This window comes from Carex rostrata, chromosome 1, assembly GCF_964058835.1.
Source record: "Carex rostrata chromosome 1, lpCarRost1.2, whole genome shotgun sequence".
NCBI classification, from domain to species: domain Eukaryota; kingdom Viridiplantae; phylum Streptophyta; class Magnoliopsida; order Poales; family Cyperaceae; genus Carex; species Carex rostrata.
Genome location: NC_135918.1, coordinates 7,381,499 through 7,398,261, shown reverse-complemented (window position 1 = coordinate 7,398,261; position 16,763 = coordinate 7,381,499). Strand labels below are relative to the sequence as shown.

Sequence of the window (16,763 nt, the reverse complement as noted above, 5' to 3'; positions counted from 1 at the left end):
TGAAGAATATTTTTTTTACAAAAATTATGAGAACTGAAATGCTATTTTAGTCGGAATCTTTTTTTTTTTGAACCAAAATGGCCATTCAATATGAGATATTTTCACAAGTTTTACAACATTATTTTTTTTGAAATCTGTGAAAACGGCTCGGACCGAAATAACAATTCGTTCTGAAAAAAATAAAATAAAATACCGAAATGACATCTCAGTTCTTATTGTTTTTGTAAAAACTAAAGCAGCTAAGTTGGTTTGGTAAAATCTATTTTTTTATTTATGGTTTTAAAAAAAATTCCAGTGATTAATAACAGGAGATTGGGATTGGCAATTACCAACGATGCGAGCAGTAGCAAACTTTTGGGGAGCTTCAGTTGTAATTTCCAAACTAAACCGGTGTGCCACACGCTTTGAAGTTTTCTTCGTTTAACGTCTCCCATTTGAAAGAAAGAAAGAAGAATATTGTTCTTAGCAGCGTATTTATTCTTCTTACGCCTTTCTAGTTTGTACTTCGTGGAAAAAGTCTCCTTCGTAAACCTCAATGTCGACGATTCAATTGGTCTGCAGTAACTCAAGTTTTAGGTTCATCACAACAAACTAGACCGTTTGCTCCGTATTAGCACGAATATTAAAGATCCACGTGCATTTCAGCTTTGAACCCGATTAGTCCGGATTATGATCGGACGATCGATTTTCAAAATACAACATATAAGGTAATGCAGAGAATCTATACTCCCAACAGAAAAAATGATATATCCTTCCCCATACGAACCAAACATAAAGACCCAACAACAATCCAAGTACTGCTTACTAGCAAATGATGAACAAACGATCGATTTACCTGAAATCCATCTCGTGCAAGGGAATCAAATCCCCTGTCCCTTTCCAAAAACCCTCTCTCTACGCCACCGTCTCTCTCTCGACCACCTCACAGCGCCACCAGACTCCGGTCGACACTGCTAATGGAGAGAACCCAGAGTGGGAGTGCCCCATGCGCTTCGACCTCGCTACACTCCCATCGGACGCTCAAGATCTGTTCCTTAAGTTCAATCTGATGGCTGGGGTTCCATTGCTCGGCGATCGGCTCGTCGGCACTGCTCACGTTCCCGTCTCCGATCTGATTGACGGAGGATCTCGCGGCCATGTCGGTTACCAGGTGCTGTGGCCAGATGGGAAGCCTAATGGAACCATCCAGTTGTGGTACCAAATGGAGGGATCGCAGCTACCACAAGATATGACGTATTCCTCGTCTGAACCCTCTGCGCCACCAGCAGCAGATTTCTCTTACAAACCAACGGTTGAACCGGGTCAGGTTTATCCGGCAACCGTACCGGTAACAGTTCCCTTTAATACAGGTCCAGTTTGTTACCCACCGATGCCCGGTTTGGTACCCTACAATTCTGAGCCGCACAACCCGGGTTCAGTTGAACCGGGTCGGGTTTATGGCACACCCGCTGGAACAGAGTACATGCTTTACCCGCCTCCCAACAGTGGACAGTATCCGCCACCGAATACGGGTTTTGGATCTTTAGTACCGTGCTACCCACCACCACCACCACCACCTCAAGCCCATAATCCTCTAATGGATCAGGCTGTGAGCGTACCTACATACTATCCACCACCAGAGAATTATGGTGAAAGTGGGTCGATGTACTATCCACCACCAAGAACCCGTTATCCTCCAGCGAATCATGACGAAAGTGGGTCGATGTACTATCCATCACCCGGAACTACATATCCACCTGTTGTGGGAAGTGATTGTTGTGATATCAAGTACAGAGAGGCACAGGAGCCGGTGGTGGCTTATCCGGTGGGTAACGGGTATTACCCACCTCCGCCAAGATATCCATACTATTAATTCACTTTTTTTTTTTTATTGATGATAGACAAATAAGAAGAATAGAAGAGTTCATAAGCAGCATAATACTGAATACTGATGAATTCATCTGTACATAATAGAATTTGAGTTTTTTTTTTATCTCGTTTTTAGGTTTACATCGCCTTAAATTAGACAAGAAAATGTTATAAATTTCAAAAGGTTAAAGTTGACTTCATCATTCGTTCCTATATGTGTAATATTTCTGCGACGTGGATTATATTTTTGGATCCTGATAACAATCTCCGCAGGTCTATCCCCGCAAAAAATCCCGGACAAACTATCAAAAATATCATAGGGGGGACCGCTCAATAATTAATTATCCGTAGAAACTGTTAGTATTTAACTTGAAGCATCAAAATATTTATCGTGAATTTGCAAAGTGTTAATCCTTATGCAATGATCTCTATTTAGGAAATAATAAATCAATTCATTAGTTGTTCCCGCACAAAATTTCTTTTTTTTTTTGAATCATCCCCGCACAACTGGAGACCATTAAATAAACAATCCCCTCATAAATACTTGTCATTTATCCCCGCACAAATTTTCTTTTTTTTTTCTAGATTGTCCCCGCACAACTGGGGACCATTAAATAAACTATCCCCTCACCCAATGATAAATACTTCTCAGACATAATGATAAATATTTTATGATACATTGATAAATATTTTATGTTACATGGATAAAAACTTATCAGACATAATTGCAACTTTCAGTATAATATGAATGATAAATACTTTATGATAGATTGATAAATACTATATGTTACATGGATAAAAACTTATCAGACATAATTGCAAATTTCAGTAAAATATCAATTATAAATATTTCTCAGACATAATGATAAATACTTTATGTTGCATGAATAAATATTTTATGTTACATAGATAAATACTTCTCAGACATAATTGCAACTTACAGTAAAACATCTGTGACAATGATAAATACTTTTCATATATAATCGTAAATACTTGTCAGAACAACGATAAATACTTTCTTGAACTTTGTTCTTGAACTTGTCAATAAGTAATGTTTAATCAAATCAAAGTATTATCATGTCAGGGACAATGATAAATACTTCTCAGACATAAGGATAAATACTTGTCAGAACAATGATAAATACTTTCTTGAACATCAATAAAGATATAAATATTTATTAGCGGGAATTGTTATTAAATGATAGTATAATTAATGCGGGGATTGTTATTAGAGGACAGTATAATTAATGTGAGGATTGTTAATTAATGCGGGGATTGTTATTAAAGGGCAGTAATTAATGCGGGGATAAATGGAAATTCTTAGAGGAATTAATGTGGGGATAAAATGCAGTTTAGGGAGTTAATTTGGAGAGAGAGAGTGCGGGGTTAAATGGGGGGACAGGGGTGAGGGGATCAATATAATTATTCTATATTTTTTTATTGTTACATTATAAACTCGAATTATTTATGATGATTATTTATATGTTGAACAAGCATGTGTGTTATTTTATGTTTTCAATAAAATACGATTAAAGATACAAAGAAATACTGTAATTAGTCAGCTTTTCATATTAAAGATAGAAAGAAGCTAGAAGCTAGCTAATGTTTTTTTATCAAGAAAAGAAAGACTTTTTAAGACAAACATAAAATTTAGTTCAACTATGAACTATGAATTGTGTTTTATAAATAAAACTGATTAATTTTATGTGAAATTGTTCCTACGGTCCTTATCAGCACCTTCATTTGTATTTCCAAAAATTTAACCTCTGATGATAAATTTTTTTTTTATATATTTAACACCGTGTAAATAATATTTTTCTGAGATTTCAAATTATATGTGCATTCAATACTTACCATATTTTTAAAGATACGAACAATTATTTCGTATACTTTTTAAAAATATATATATTATTTTATTTGTATATAAAAATGCAGTAATCACTTTTATCACTTTACTCGTAACATTGAAAAATAACAAATGGTACATTCTTGCTTGTAGATGAATCGGTGCTGGCGTCACAGCAAGCATAGCATCGAAGCCCAAACCAAGCCCATAAGCCCAAGGCTTTTTCCAGACGTTCTTTTGTGTTACTACTCAGGCCCAGCTTTTTTTGGTAAATCATTTTTGTGCTGTGTGACCTGTCTCAAGGAGTAATCTGGAGAGAGGAGCCATAGATGAGAACTGAGAAGTAAAGGAAAAAAAAATTGTGAATATTTTTGTTTGAATTTTTTGGAACTTTTGGAAAACTAAAGGAAAAAACAAACTGACTTGAAAATAACTCAAAATTATTTCTTCATAGATTTCATTTGAAAGAGAAAATCAAGTAGAAAACGTTTGTATTTTTAGATTCACAAAATTTATCATGGATCGTCGAGAAAATGAACGAGAATAATCAGAGGAAAAAAAGATTGGATTAATAATTAGAAGAGCTATTGTCATGGACGGCATAATTTGAGAGGTCATTATCTAAATTAAAACTTCTGATACTTGTTACAAATTACAAGGCTGTCATAACAGTGGAAAATTATTAAAGAAGTGCTAAACAGAATAAATATTATGACAACAACAGTGGAAAACTATTAAAGAAGTGCTAAACAGAATAGATATTATGAATGAAATGGAAAATGATTTAGGGCATTGTAATTCATGATCAGTGTTGTAAAATGTAGTTTTATTTATATATGCGGAAGATCACTGCATATTGTATATGCGACATGCGGCTGGATATATGAATTTCTATACGAAAGTACATATGCGGTTTTACTATGCTCTGTTAAAGAAATATAGATAAAATAAAACTAATTTATATCTAAAGACTTGTTTAATCTAGTGATTTCTGCTTTTTATTATATTATCAAGGTTATAGATTCTAATCTCTTTCACCGCAAAATAATTTTTTGACTTTTTTTCAAGTCCGCATGGACCATATATGTACTCGTATATTCAAAACAGCATGAACTTGATTGCATGAGACTCTGTATGCAGAAGACCGGCTGCATGTGTGGTCCATGCAGCCGCATTTTACAACACCGCTGATGACTGAACTAGCCTCTAGAATAGGGGTCCACAAAAAGCTCGTAGTTCATAATTCGATTGAATTTGATTTGAAATGAACCAAATTAGCTCAGTTCAGAAACAAATTAAATCCAGTTTGGTTCAGTTCAAAATTTATTCGAATTGAACTCGAAATGAGTTTCACTTAGTTCGAAACTCTTATTTTTAATTTTAAATCCTACTTCAATTTCAAATCAGTTTAGTTCAAAACTCATTCGAATTTCACCAAATCAAACTCAACTCTGTTTCAAGTTAGGAACCAATTTAATTCGAAATAGATTCGAACTTAATTCGAACTGGGTTAAGTTCGGTTGGATCCGTTTGCAGCCTAAAATATCAATAAGTCTAGATTGAATCAATATACATTGCAAAATAATTAAATGAAAAATAATGGAATCGATTGGTTGAGAGACAAGCTGGCTCATGACTATTCAAAAATCAAAGCGGCCTTTCATAGAGGCGTGCCAATATAATATTTCACCTAGAAAAGGGATCCTTTGACCACTATTTTGTCTCTCCTATTTTTCCCCTTTACAGTGTCAGATTTCCTGTGGCACTTAACAAAGAACCTTCTGTAAAAATTCTCTTTAATTCTTTAAATTGACCCGCTATGTAGTTCGCTACATAGTTTCATTGCATTAACCAAAATCTAAAACTAGATGGATCAAATCTCCCAGAATTCGTACTCTCTGAGATATCTCAAACTTTGCGTGACTTTATAGAAAATCCCAACCGTTTAAATACGTTCTGCACGAATCTTAAAGCACACATAATACTGACCCCCTACGTCACCTCCGAATAGGCACCGGACACGTCGGTCACGCAAAAGTTGAGATATCTCAGAGGATTTGCACTCAATCTCCCATGCATGGATGTTAAATTGATTGGTTTGTTTTGGATTCCTTTCTTTTGTTTTATTCCCCAGACTGAAAGAAGTAATAATTTGCCATGCAAATGGTACAAAATTTAATCGTTTGAAATTGAATAGAATTATAGAAGTAATCCGTGGCAGCTTCTGCCATGGTTTCAAAAAAAAGAAATCGAATAGAAGTAAAAATATATTGAAGGTACAAAAACTTGTGTTGGTTTGATGAGAGAGAGAGAGAGAGAGAGAGAGAGAGAGAGAAAAGAGAAGAGACAACAGCACGTGGTGGCAATTAGAGAATAAAACATGTCCATGTGAGAAATTATGCAAATCCTGAGCTGGATCTCTCGTGCGACCATCTTTTTCAATTTTTGACTAACGAACTTTCAAATTTTTGACTCGCTTTGATCGATACTCTTCTTTTGAGTGTCTAAATGTGTTAATCAAATCATATAAAATTGCTTCGTATTATTATTTTTTGCAAGCTATATTATAAAAACGGGGCAATAAACAATTAAAAATGGAGCAGACGGAGATGGAAAACAAAATTGAATTTACACGAAGGAAAAATAAGAAGGGAAGAATGGAGGAAATAACACAAAAAGAGTGTTTTTGCATAACCATAATCAATTTAACCCCCCAACTAATTACAATTTTACAAAACCCATTAACGCATTCTAAAATGCACTATCTAATTAATTAATCCTTCTTTCTCCTTCTCCTAACAAATGCACTAAATACTAAAAGACCCTTCTTTCCTCTCCCCTTTGATCTTCTCTCTACCCCCTCCATTACCACATCTAATCTTGGTCTCCATTTTTTAATAACCTTACAACACAGTTCCTTGTACTCTTTCTCCAACTCAGCACTACTACAGAGCCTCCCTCTCCTCTCCACCTCCTCTTCCTTTACCTTATCGACCAAGAACTCGTCGCAAACCCGTATTTGCAATGCACCTGCCGGTGTTTTTTGAATGTCGAACGGTCTCAAAGCCGGCATTTTCTTGCCATTATTTTGGGTATTTGACACCAAGAGAGACGACGCAAGCGATACAAAAGACAGTACCGAATGAAAGAATTGTGACGGAAGAATAAAGTATGATTGACCCGGTTGCAACCGCTCACCAGCCGATAAAGCCGGTACCTTTTGACCTATAAAAAATGAGTCAGACCGGCAAATGAGGTGGCATGGGTGCTCTTTCATCAATTCAGCTGCGGACACCGGTCGATGGTAGACTATGACTCGACCATCTGAACCGACTAATCGAATCGGATCGGATCGTGTTGGGTGTGCACTTGAATCCTGTCCTGTTACCATGTGAAAGCACCAAGGGAGCATTTGGAGGCTAAGTGATTTCAACCCCATTAGCAATTGGTGGTGTAGAAGTAGATCATTTGATGAAGTGAATGAATTGGTTGTTGTTTGTTTGTGGCTTTCCCTTTTGATAAGAGACAGTGGAAGGAAGGGATAGAGATGATTTAAAAGGAGAGCATGTGGGGGTGAGATTTATATTAGGAGATTGTATTGAGGGGGTGGTGTGTCCTTATTGGGGTCTACTACAGAGTTTGAATAGCTTTCTTTTTTAATTAATGATTTTGGTTTAGAAAGGATTTGGATTTTGCTACGTTCACATATGACTGTGCACCTACAGGAGTGACATGGATAAAGATATTGACAGCTCAATTTTAGCTTTATGCAGCGCATGAATAATAGAGTCAAAATAATATTGTATATGACTTGTGCAATATATCAAGTCAAAATTAAGATGTTAGTATCTTTACCTAACCACAATATTGTTGTTGTTAATTTGTAAATAGTGTCTAATTAAGAAATAAAAAAAATAATTTTATAATTACTTTTGATATAAAAAAGAGAAGTCTTATTCACGCACTCTATTTTTCTAACACAAATTACAAAATCGAATATAATTATTGTTGTATATTTTCACAAATAATATAATTGTCAACTTAAACATTGTATTATTTAACAAAATATTAAATAAATAATCAAATATAATATGCTAAATTGACTAAATAATTAATTGTAACTCTATTAAAAAGAAAATAAATTTGACATGCCAAATCGAATTAACTCTTTTTCTTATAGATATTGGACATACTGTTATAAATTATGGATTTTATAAAATCTTTAGTTGACTTCTCATATACCTTACAAAATAAAATTTAAAGATTCAGGGTACATAATTCCTCCGAATTGTTTGATTCCGAATTACTTCAAAAAGAATTAGTTTGAAGTAAACCTTAATACATACATCGACTCTTGTTTGATAAATCAATTACTTATGTGTTTGATATGATCAACATTAACTATATTTACACTGAGCCATAGTTTCTTACGATATAAAATGTACACACATGTAACTAAATTTGAACTAATCTTTTGTATCAATATTATTAATAATTATTGTCAATTATTACTATTTAGTGATATGATTTTTCATATAAAAACTATCACACAAATATAACTCGCCCTCTCTGTTTGAATGAATATTTAAAACTCAACTTATTCACAAAATATTTCATATTTATCTTATAACCTTAAAATAATATTTTTATTCATCAATTGCAATAGCATCAAGATAATACTTTAGTTAAGATAGATAGATATCTATACAAATTTGTCGTGATTTTTATTAATACTCTTAAAAAAGATTAGTAAATATGTCCTCTGGGCTGAATTTTTTTTATAAACACCCTAACCGCTATACAGAGGGGCGGTTTCCTTTTGATACTTGACCGCCTCACTGATGGACGGTCTGCCCCACTGGAGGGCGGCTAGGTCGGAAGCGAACCGCTCTAGTGTGGAGCAGTTTGATGTTGATAGTGGACAGTCTCTTAATGGAGACAGTTAGAAATATTGTTAGCCCAAAAAGCATATTTGCTAAATATTTTTTAGAGGATATTAATAAAAATCACGGATAAATTTGTATTCCATGAAGTAATCTTTTGAAATATATTCATATTATATTCATATTTTATACGAAAACCAACGAGACCAAGGGAGTTATCATAGGCATTACTTCCTGGGTACCCAATAGCTTGTATGAGAGAGAGGTTTGATTTTTGAGATTTATTTACGGCGACCGTTTGATTATTTATTGTTTTGTATTATTTTAGTAATATAATGGGTTGTCTCACCTCTGGTCCTGAACGGATAGCAGGTTTGACACTTTGACTGAAACCTTTTAAATCTCTCTCTCTCTCTCTCTATCTTTCCCTGGCGGTGACGTCTCCATTGTCCATTCTCTCTCTCAAATAATTTATAACTGGTGTTTATTCAAAGATCCGGATATCGAGAATTATACAACTTTCATCAACTTAGACCACAGTTTAGTATTTATTCCTCTTCTACCACCAATCTTTTCCTTCCACGTGTTGCTTGGAGGAGCACATAGTCCAACAGAGTCAAAACCCTAAAATCATAATTAGGTTGGATGATTATAACTTATCTTAGACTTGGACTTATTGAGATATGAGTTTAACTCTAAAATTCTATTAAAATAATTTCAAACAACGAATTTAAAATTTAAAATTAATTTAGTATCGAGTGAAATGCGTCAAAAAATTATGAAAAATATTTATATTAAAATTAAGAAGCTTGATAATATTCTCTTCAAATAAATTCTCGAGTGCACCTCCACAGAGTGCTTCGATCTTATAGAATGTCAGATTTAATATTCTTCATTCAAACTTTTAACCCTCAAGTCTAAATTATATTTTTTAATTTCTTTCATTTTTTTTATGCTCCAAACCCAATCTCCGAGCACACCCCCGAACTAGTGGGTACGTATCCTCTGAGTTATCTCACCACATGCGTGACTAATGTGTACAATCCCTATTCGGGAATAGTGCAGGGACCAATATTATTTGTGTTTTGAGATTCGTGCATAGTGTATTTGAACAGTTGAGATCTTCCAAAAAGTGAAGCACACGGGGAGCTATCTCAAAGGATGCGAATTCTGAACTAGTCAGTGCTCTACAATATTATCCCCCCCCCCTCCCGCGGTGTACTTCCCTGTCTAACGCTCATGTTCAATCATTTAAAACATTGTTTGCAACTCTTTAACTTGTTGCTCGTAAACCTTTAAACATCTATATACAGGAATTTAAATCATGAAATCTGAGTAGTCACAAATCCAGGCCTTTAAATTTATATCTACAATCCGTAAGTATCCGTGTGAAGTCTTTAGATCTTTGTCTACAACTTTGTAAAATACTTGTGTCAAACCTCTAAACCGAATCAAATCGATGAAGAACTAGTCCTAGCCGTCAACAATGAAAGTCAGAGGCGGATCTGTCATTCCGGCTATCTGAGAAAACTTTTTAGATACTATACTATTGATGAGGCTTATCGGTCTCAACTCGATGGGTTTGATGGGAGGTAATTATTATGTTCCATTTTATAATAATTTTCACAATAACATCGAATAGTCATTTTTTTACATATTTTCAGAATATTTTGCGTGTTCTCGTGTGGATGAATTTATATTAATTGATTTGTAGATGCTCATACTCGTGAAATTTCATGACAACCAAATACAATTAAATACAACTCTATTGTTCAATCTCGAACCTTTTTGTTCACTTGCTTTTCACAAATTTAGTTCGAACCTTTGCCTAATATCTATCTATATTATGTATAAAAAAGTAGAATATGGTTAAGAAAAAAAAAAAAACAATGTTGTTTTTTTTAGTAAAATTGGAGATCAAGTAATTACTAAACTTTTAATATTCACAAGAGATTTCTATATTGGTTTCGAACATGTAACTTCTCACACAAAGAACATTATTTTTGTCACTAGATTAAAGACTAATTCTCAAAACGAAATAATGTTAAACATTGATTATATTAAGAAGGATGTTGTAATCAATTTTATTAAAAAAAATGATTATATATATTATGAAACACATTGATATTATTTTTCTATCTGCTGTCTTTAATAAACACATAGATGATAGATATAACATATAAGTTTTATAGTGATATTCAATTCTAAAAGAAGCCAGCAATATAGTTTCTCTGGTCAAGCTGAGTCTAAGCATTGTCGTCAAAATGGTTTGGTAGGTCTAATTCTAATTCTAATTCTACCAGTAGATGAGTAGACCGCTCTAAATTCAAATTATGAGAGCAATGCTTGACCTCCATTTCAACTATCGCAGAACATTCCATTACTCCTTTAGCGGCGATGTACATTGTATAAAACTGGAGGGTTCGGTGGACGGAAAATGGTAGTTGGCTTACTGGTTTGACTGGTTTCAGAGAGAGAGAGAGCAGACAGCAACACTGGACAGGCTCTTAAAACTAAAAAGAGAGTAATACCCAGATGAGAAGCCTTGTCTGACATCACCATCTCTCTTTTGCTTTGCACGAGGGGTTTGCCTACGAGGTCGTGAGCCCATTTATTATTTGGAAATAAAAAAACAATTTTATCCTCTCCATTTAGTAAAAATGGAGGTGTCCTTCGTTGCCATTTTCTCATTGTTTGGTTTGCTACTTTTCAACGTAGCCCAACTCAATGATATGTTTGAATTAAGAAGTCAATTTAGTTGGTAATTATGCCAGTTAAGAAATATTCAAAATTTTGACTTCAATTTTTCAAGCAAAGTAGGAATTTTAAACCCATCAATTTTTCATAAAAAAATGTTGGACCTCCAGTTGTAGTATTAAGAATTTAAGATATGTGTAAACATGGTTTGCTTTGCTCTATATGTACTAAAATTGGTTTTTTGGGTTACATTCCGAAAATAAAAATTTACATCCAAAAAAATTAAATTAACCTTCATAGATAAAATAATATATTGAACTTATTTTGCTCGTAAAGATGAGACATACACTTTGAAATAAAGACTTATTTAAAAACTAGAAACTGAGCATATATGCGTTTAAAATTTTAGAATAATTTTATGATTAAATTTGTGGTAACTAATACAATTTTACATGATCAAATATGCAAAAATATGGAAAAAATTATAGTCATCAATTGTTTACCCTGCATAGTTTGCACACTACAATATTTTACAAAAATTTTAAAAATTTAATTGATGCAAAAGAGTATGATATAGCATGAGAAATCGAGAGAATCCAGGATTCTATCCTCCCAGGTACCGTAGAGGATTTCCCTTACTTTACGGTAAGAGACTGATCGGAATAAAACTTAATGAGAATAGAATTCAATTCACTAGAAAAGAATGGAAAAGACTTCATTTCAAATTGAATTTTACTGATCGAAAAGTGCAAACGAAATAAAAGAATTCAATGTAGGAGAGTAAAAAAAGAACCTAAGAATACGTTGAATTTACAATTAATGCCATTTAGGTCGGCCAAAGCAGGGAGACAGAATAGGGAGATAAAATGGTGGTTCACAGCAAAATTGAAGAAAAAAATTGCGCCATTTGTATCTATCAAAATCGAAGAGAGCTGAATCAGTGTAATTTTGCTAGACTTCTGATGCCGTGGAGAGATAAAATCGATTTCAGGTATAATGGTCTCAAATTTGGTACTCACAATTGATCAAGGGCTTGCCTGATAAGGAATCTTCAAGAGCGAACTTGGTGGATGATGAAGAAGAAGGGAAGGATGTCAGGAGAGAGAAAGAGAGGATAGCAACGTATTTTCACCGTTACGAAATTGTTTCTCACCAAATCTGGTGGATGATGAAGAAGAAGGGAAGGATGTCAGGAGAGAGAAAGAGAGGATAGCAACGTATTTTCACCGTTACGAAATCGTTTCTCACCAAATCTCTACACTTTGAGCGCGATTTTGGCCTCTCCAAATCGCGCCAACTGAAATCGTTTCTCTTACTTTCACTGCTTCTGATCATAAACCTGACACGAATTCCATTTCTATTTCTTGTTTGAGAGATTGTTGTGTCGTTCCGATCACAGTGTAAATCTCAATTGATTTGGAATTTGAGCTAACACAGGGGGGCAGTATTATTGGGCTTTGAGATTCGTGCCAAGTTGAAAAGAACCGTCTGAACTCTGAATCCACTAATTGTAAAAGATTCCCTTTTCAGGTAATGGAGAGGATGTGAATTTGAGAATCAAATTCTCTCATTAGCTGATTTTGTCATATACTGATATACATGTGACATTTTTCTATTACAAAAAAAATATCATAATTTATTTTTTTAGCATTCAACATTTTACAGTCCGTTTCATTAAAAAATGCATAGTTTTATTGTTGATATTTTTCACTAATAAGAATGATAGATTTTTAGACGTGATTAAAATCAAATGACATGTGATAATAGTAGAAAAAAAAAGTATTGAGAATACTTGATTTCAACCATTTTTATGGAATATATGTTCACATTTGCAATATAATTTCTCTAATGTAATTTTTGCTATTTTACCGTGTCAAAAAGAAAGGAAAATCAAGCCAGATGTGAGCTCCAAGTTAACCATTACATACTCAAGTTAAGAATTTATTTGCAAAAAAAAAAAGACAATTAAATTAGAGTGAGTCTATGGTACTATGCATATCACGGGTTGTTACCGTGCTACGGCTCTATATTTGAGTTTTCAAATCCTAACGGTCGATCCGAACCGTTCATCTTGTTCTCCATATTAATATGTGTTTGGAGTCCAAATTTTACATTTTTTGAAAAATTTTTACTATTTTTTTTAGATATTTAGAAAATCACTTGATCTGGAAATTCTGGACCATTCAAAAACAGTGATTTTCAATAAATCTAAAAAAATAGTAAAAAAATTTCAAAAAATGTAAAATTTGGTCTCCAAACACATATTAATATGGAGAACAAGATGAACGGTTCGGATCGACCGTTAGGATTTGAAAACTCAAATATAGAGCCGTAGTACGGTAACAAATCGTAATATGCATAGTACCATAGACTCACTCATTAAATTAACTACTCACCAAATAACAAAGCAGAGATAAAATTTCCAAAGAATTTAAATATTTAATACTCACCGTGAATTAAATAAATCAAATAAAAGGCACGGATAGAGAGGGTGAAAAGAGAGAGAGAGAGAGGTCATAGTCTTCTCCGAACTCCAAAAAAACCCTGTCCAATTAAAGCTATTCAAAAGCGTAGTTCTAAATTTTCAACCCCAATACCCAAGGTGGCATCTTTTGAAATCCCTTTCTAGACCCTGTTGTACATAGTTTTTGGTGTTGTCATAAAAATGGCTAGCTAATATAATGAACTACAAACAAAAATGCTATTTCAAAGAAAGGAAATTATCACATACTTTTTAGATGGTAAAACATTATCAGTTAAAAGAGGGATCGGATGACACCTTTTTTGGTGACATCGAATAATATCGTGTATTTTTAAAGTTTTCAAAATTCAAACAGTCGATCCAAACCGTTCAACTTGATGGATATGTTAAAATGTGCTTGCAGATCAAATTTTACATTTTTCTGAATTTTTTTACTATTTATTAAGTATTTAACAAAATCGCTATATTCAGACCGTTGAATTTTTGTACCCGTCTTAATAAATAGTAAAAAAATTCAGAAAAATGTAAAATTTGATATGCAAGCACATTTTAACACATCCATCAAGTTGAACGGTTTGGATTGACTGTTTGGACTTTGAAAATGCACAGTGACATCCGATGTCACCAAAAAAGGATATCATCCGATCCCTCCTCCAGTTAAAAAATGTACTTTAAAAAAGTAAATAATTAAATCAGATAAAAAAAAATACACCCTAAGCCCATGAAAATGTCATAAAAAATGTACATGTTTATTAGCTATGACTTTTTTTAGTGCAAAACAATTTTCTACCTACATAACAACATAAATGTAGAGATTTGTCAACAATAATTTAAGCCGTATAAATCCACTCTCCTCATTATTTTTCTACTTACAGTAAAATATGACATTTTTTGACATCTGAAAATTAAAAGAACTCGTTAATGCTCGCCCTTCATGCACAATACCTATAGACTAATTGCCTAATTCTACATGAATTGTACATCGATATTTTACATTGAGTGACGCAGCTAGAATTTGAATCAAGAGTAGGTAAAAAGTTTCGGGTTGCCGGATTACCGGATCAGTAGGCAAAATTAACTTATATACTTGAATCATTTTAATAAATCTCACTAAATTCTAAATCAAATTTAAATAAAAATCAGAAAAAACATTAACACTCAACAATTTTAGTCAAATATCAGTCTCAATTTGCAATTTAATTTATTGATTGGATTACAGTATTGAATTGTCAAAAAACAGGAATAGACAATCTAATTTTCAGTAGTAGACAAGCTAACATATTTATACTACTTCATACCTGATTTTAAAATTTTAGGAGTAGGCAATTGTCTATTCCTGTTACATGGTGGCTCAGCCACTGTTTGTATCAGTTTGAATGTTTATACCAGAGTGTTTATGATTTTAAAATTTTAATTATATATATTGAAACTTAATTAATTTTTTTTATGAATTTTTAAATAGCTTAGTCCTCTCATAAAATATCAAATATTTGCTAGTTCCGTCCACCACTTATTGACTTCAAATTCCACCAACCGCATTGTACATTTTAAATTTCAACCTCTTATTAAAATTTACTAGTTCCGCCTTGGTTTATACCTACACATTAATTGTTAAAATATAATCCATTCGCCATCCAAAAAGAAAAAAAAAAAAAAAAGAAAGAAAAAGAAAAACCAAACCATAGAAGATCCCGGTTATGAGCTCAAGCTTGCATGGGGAGGGAAGGCAGTCTCAAACCCTAGGTCTGCACAAAAGGAATCTATCCCTTTTTCTTCACTCTTTTTTTTGTGCTTTCCTTTTTATTCTTTCCAATCTAATCCCAATTCCAATTCACAATTTCTCTTTATTTAATCACTGTTTGGTCCCTTAACAAAGCGGCAACCAAAACATATTGGCAAGTCTCAAGGAAACTCTCCCCCAAACCGAGGCCTTAGCATTTGTCAATTGGTAAAATGTGTAACGGGTCAGTTTACATTGGAACTTCCAACTCATTACAGGGATCTCCATTGGACTAGTGACATAGAAAATCTGGTTGGCTAGCTAAACTCCAAGTTGATAAGCACAAAAATTAGGTTAGATTCTTCAAATACAAAATTACATTCCAAAAAGGGATCATATTCAAATTACATGCAGAAACGGGTGTTTGCACGGGTGTGTGTGTGTGTGTGTGTGTGTGTGTCTCCTGCACCATACATGATTAGTATTAAAAATAATACATGTGCTTATGCTGAAAGAATCTTTCAGAGCAGCAGCTCCATGTGCTTGATTCAGATCAAGAGGGTTTTTTGATATGTTGATAGACTAATTATTATTATTAATATTTTCTCTGCTAACTATCTATTAGTTTAAAGTTTGCACGGATACTATGGCAGTAGAGGTTATCACATCTCATGCAAAATTGGGTCTGATTCAGCATGCTACGTGTCGTCTTGTAAGCGAACCACACGACCTATGAAAAATTTGTAGTCTCTGTCTAAGGCTTGGTTAAAAGAGTGGTTAAGAGTTAGTCAATAGTCAATGGGTTAGCCAAACTGTTTCAACCTAACCATACCTGTTCTAGAATCAGTTGTTGCACACACAACACACGCTCTCTCTGTTTCCTTGTTCAAAAGCATGTGCTTTGACTTCTTTAAATTTGCCTTTTGCTTTTCTTCTCCTTGCTCTCTTTTTCTTTTTAGTTCACTTTGCTTGCACCAAAAGTGGAGATTTTTTTATAAACCATAAATAGAAAAATAATTTTTAGGAAACCAGCGTGATTTTTTTTTTTTTTTTGAAAAACCACAAAGACCGAGTGGAGCATTCGGTCTCCACTTTTTTTTTTCTTCAGACCGAATGCTCCACTCGGTCTCACTCTTTTTTCAACTTTTTTCAATTTTTCCGTGCGGCAAACGGTGTGGCATATGTTTTATGTATATGTATAGAGAGTGACTTGAAATTTCAAAATTCAAAAAGTCGATCCGAACTGTTCTTCTGAATTTTTTTTACTATTTATTAAGCCACTTTGAA

At 33.6% G+C, this 16,763-nt stretch overlaps 2 protein-coding genes across 2 annotated transcripts; one reads left to right on the top strand and one right to left on the bottom strand.

Annotated features, from left to right (window-relative positions):
* The first annotated feature begins 776 nt into the window (after positions 1 to 776).
* Positions 777 to 1,966, top strand: LOC144555320 (protein SRC2 homolog). The gene has a single exon (XM_078303612.1). It carries the CDS (start codon positions 812 to 814, stop codon positions 1,850 to 1,852), a length of 1,041 nt encoding a protein of 346 aa, XP_078159738.1. The 5' UTR covers positions 777 to 811; the 3' UTR covers positions 1,853 to 1,966.
* Positions 1,967 to 6,467: 4,501 nt separating this feature from the next.
* Positions 6,468 to 7,133, bottom strand: LOC144553655 (uncharacterized). Its single transcript, XM_078301907.1, has one exon. It carries the CDS (start codon positions 7,131 to 7,133, stop codon positions 6,468 to 6,470), a length of 666 nt encoding a protein of 221 aa, XP_078158033.1.
* Positions 7,134 to 16,763: the final 9,630 nt, after the last annotated feature.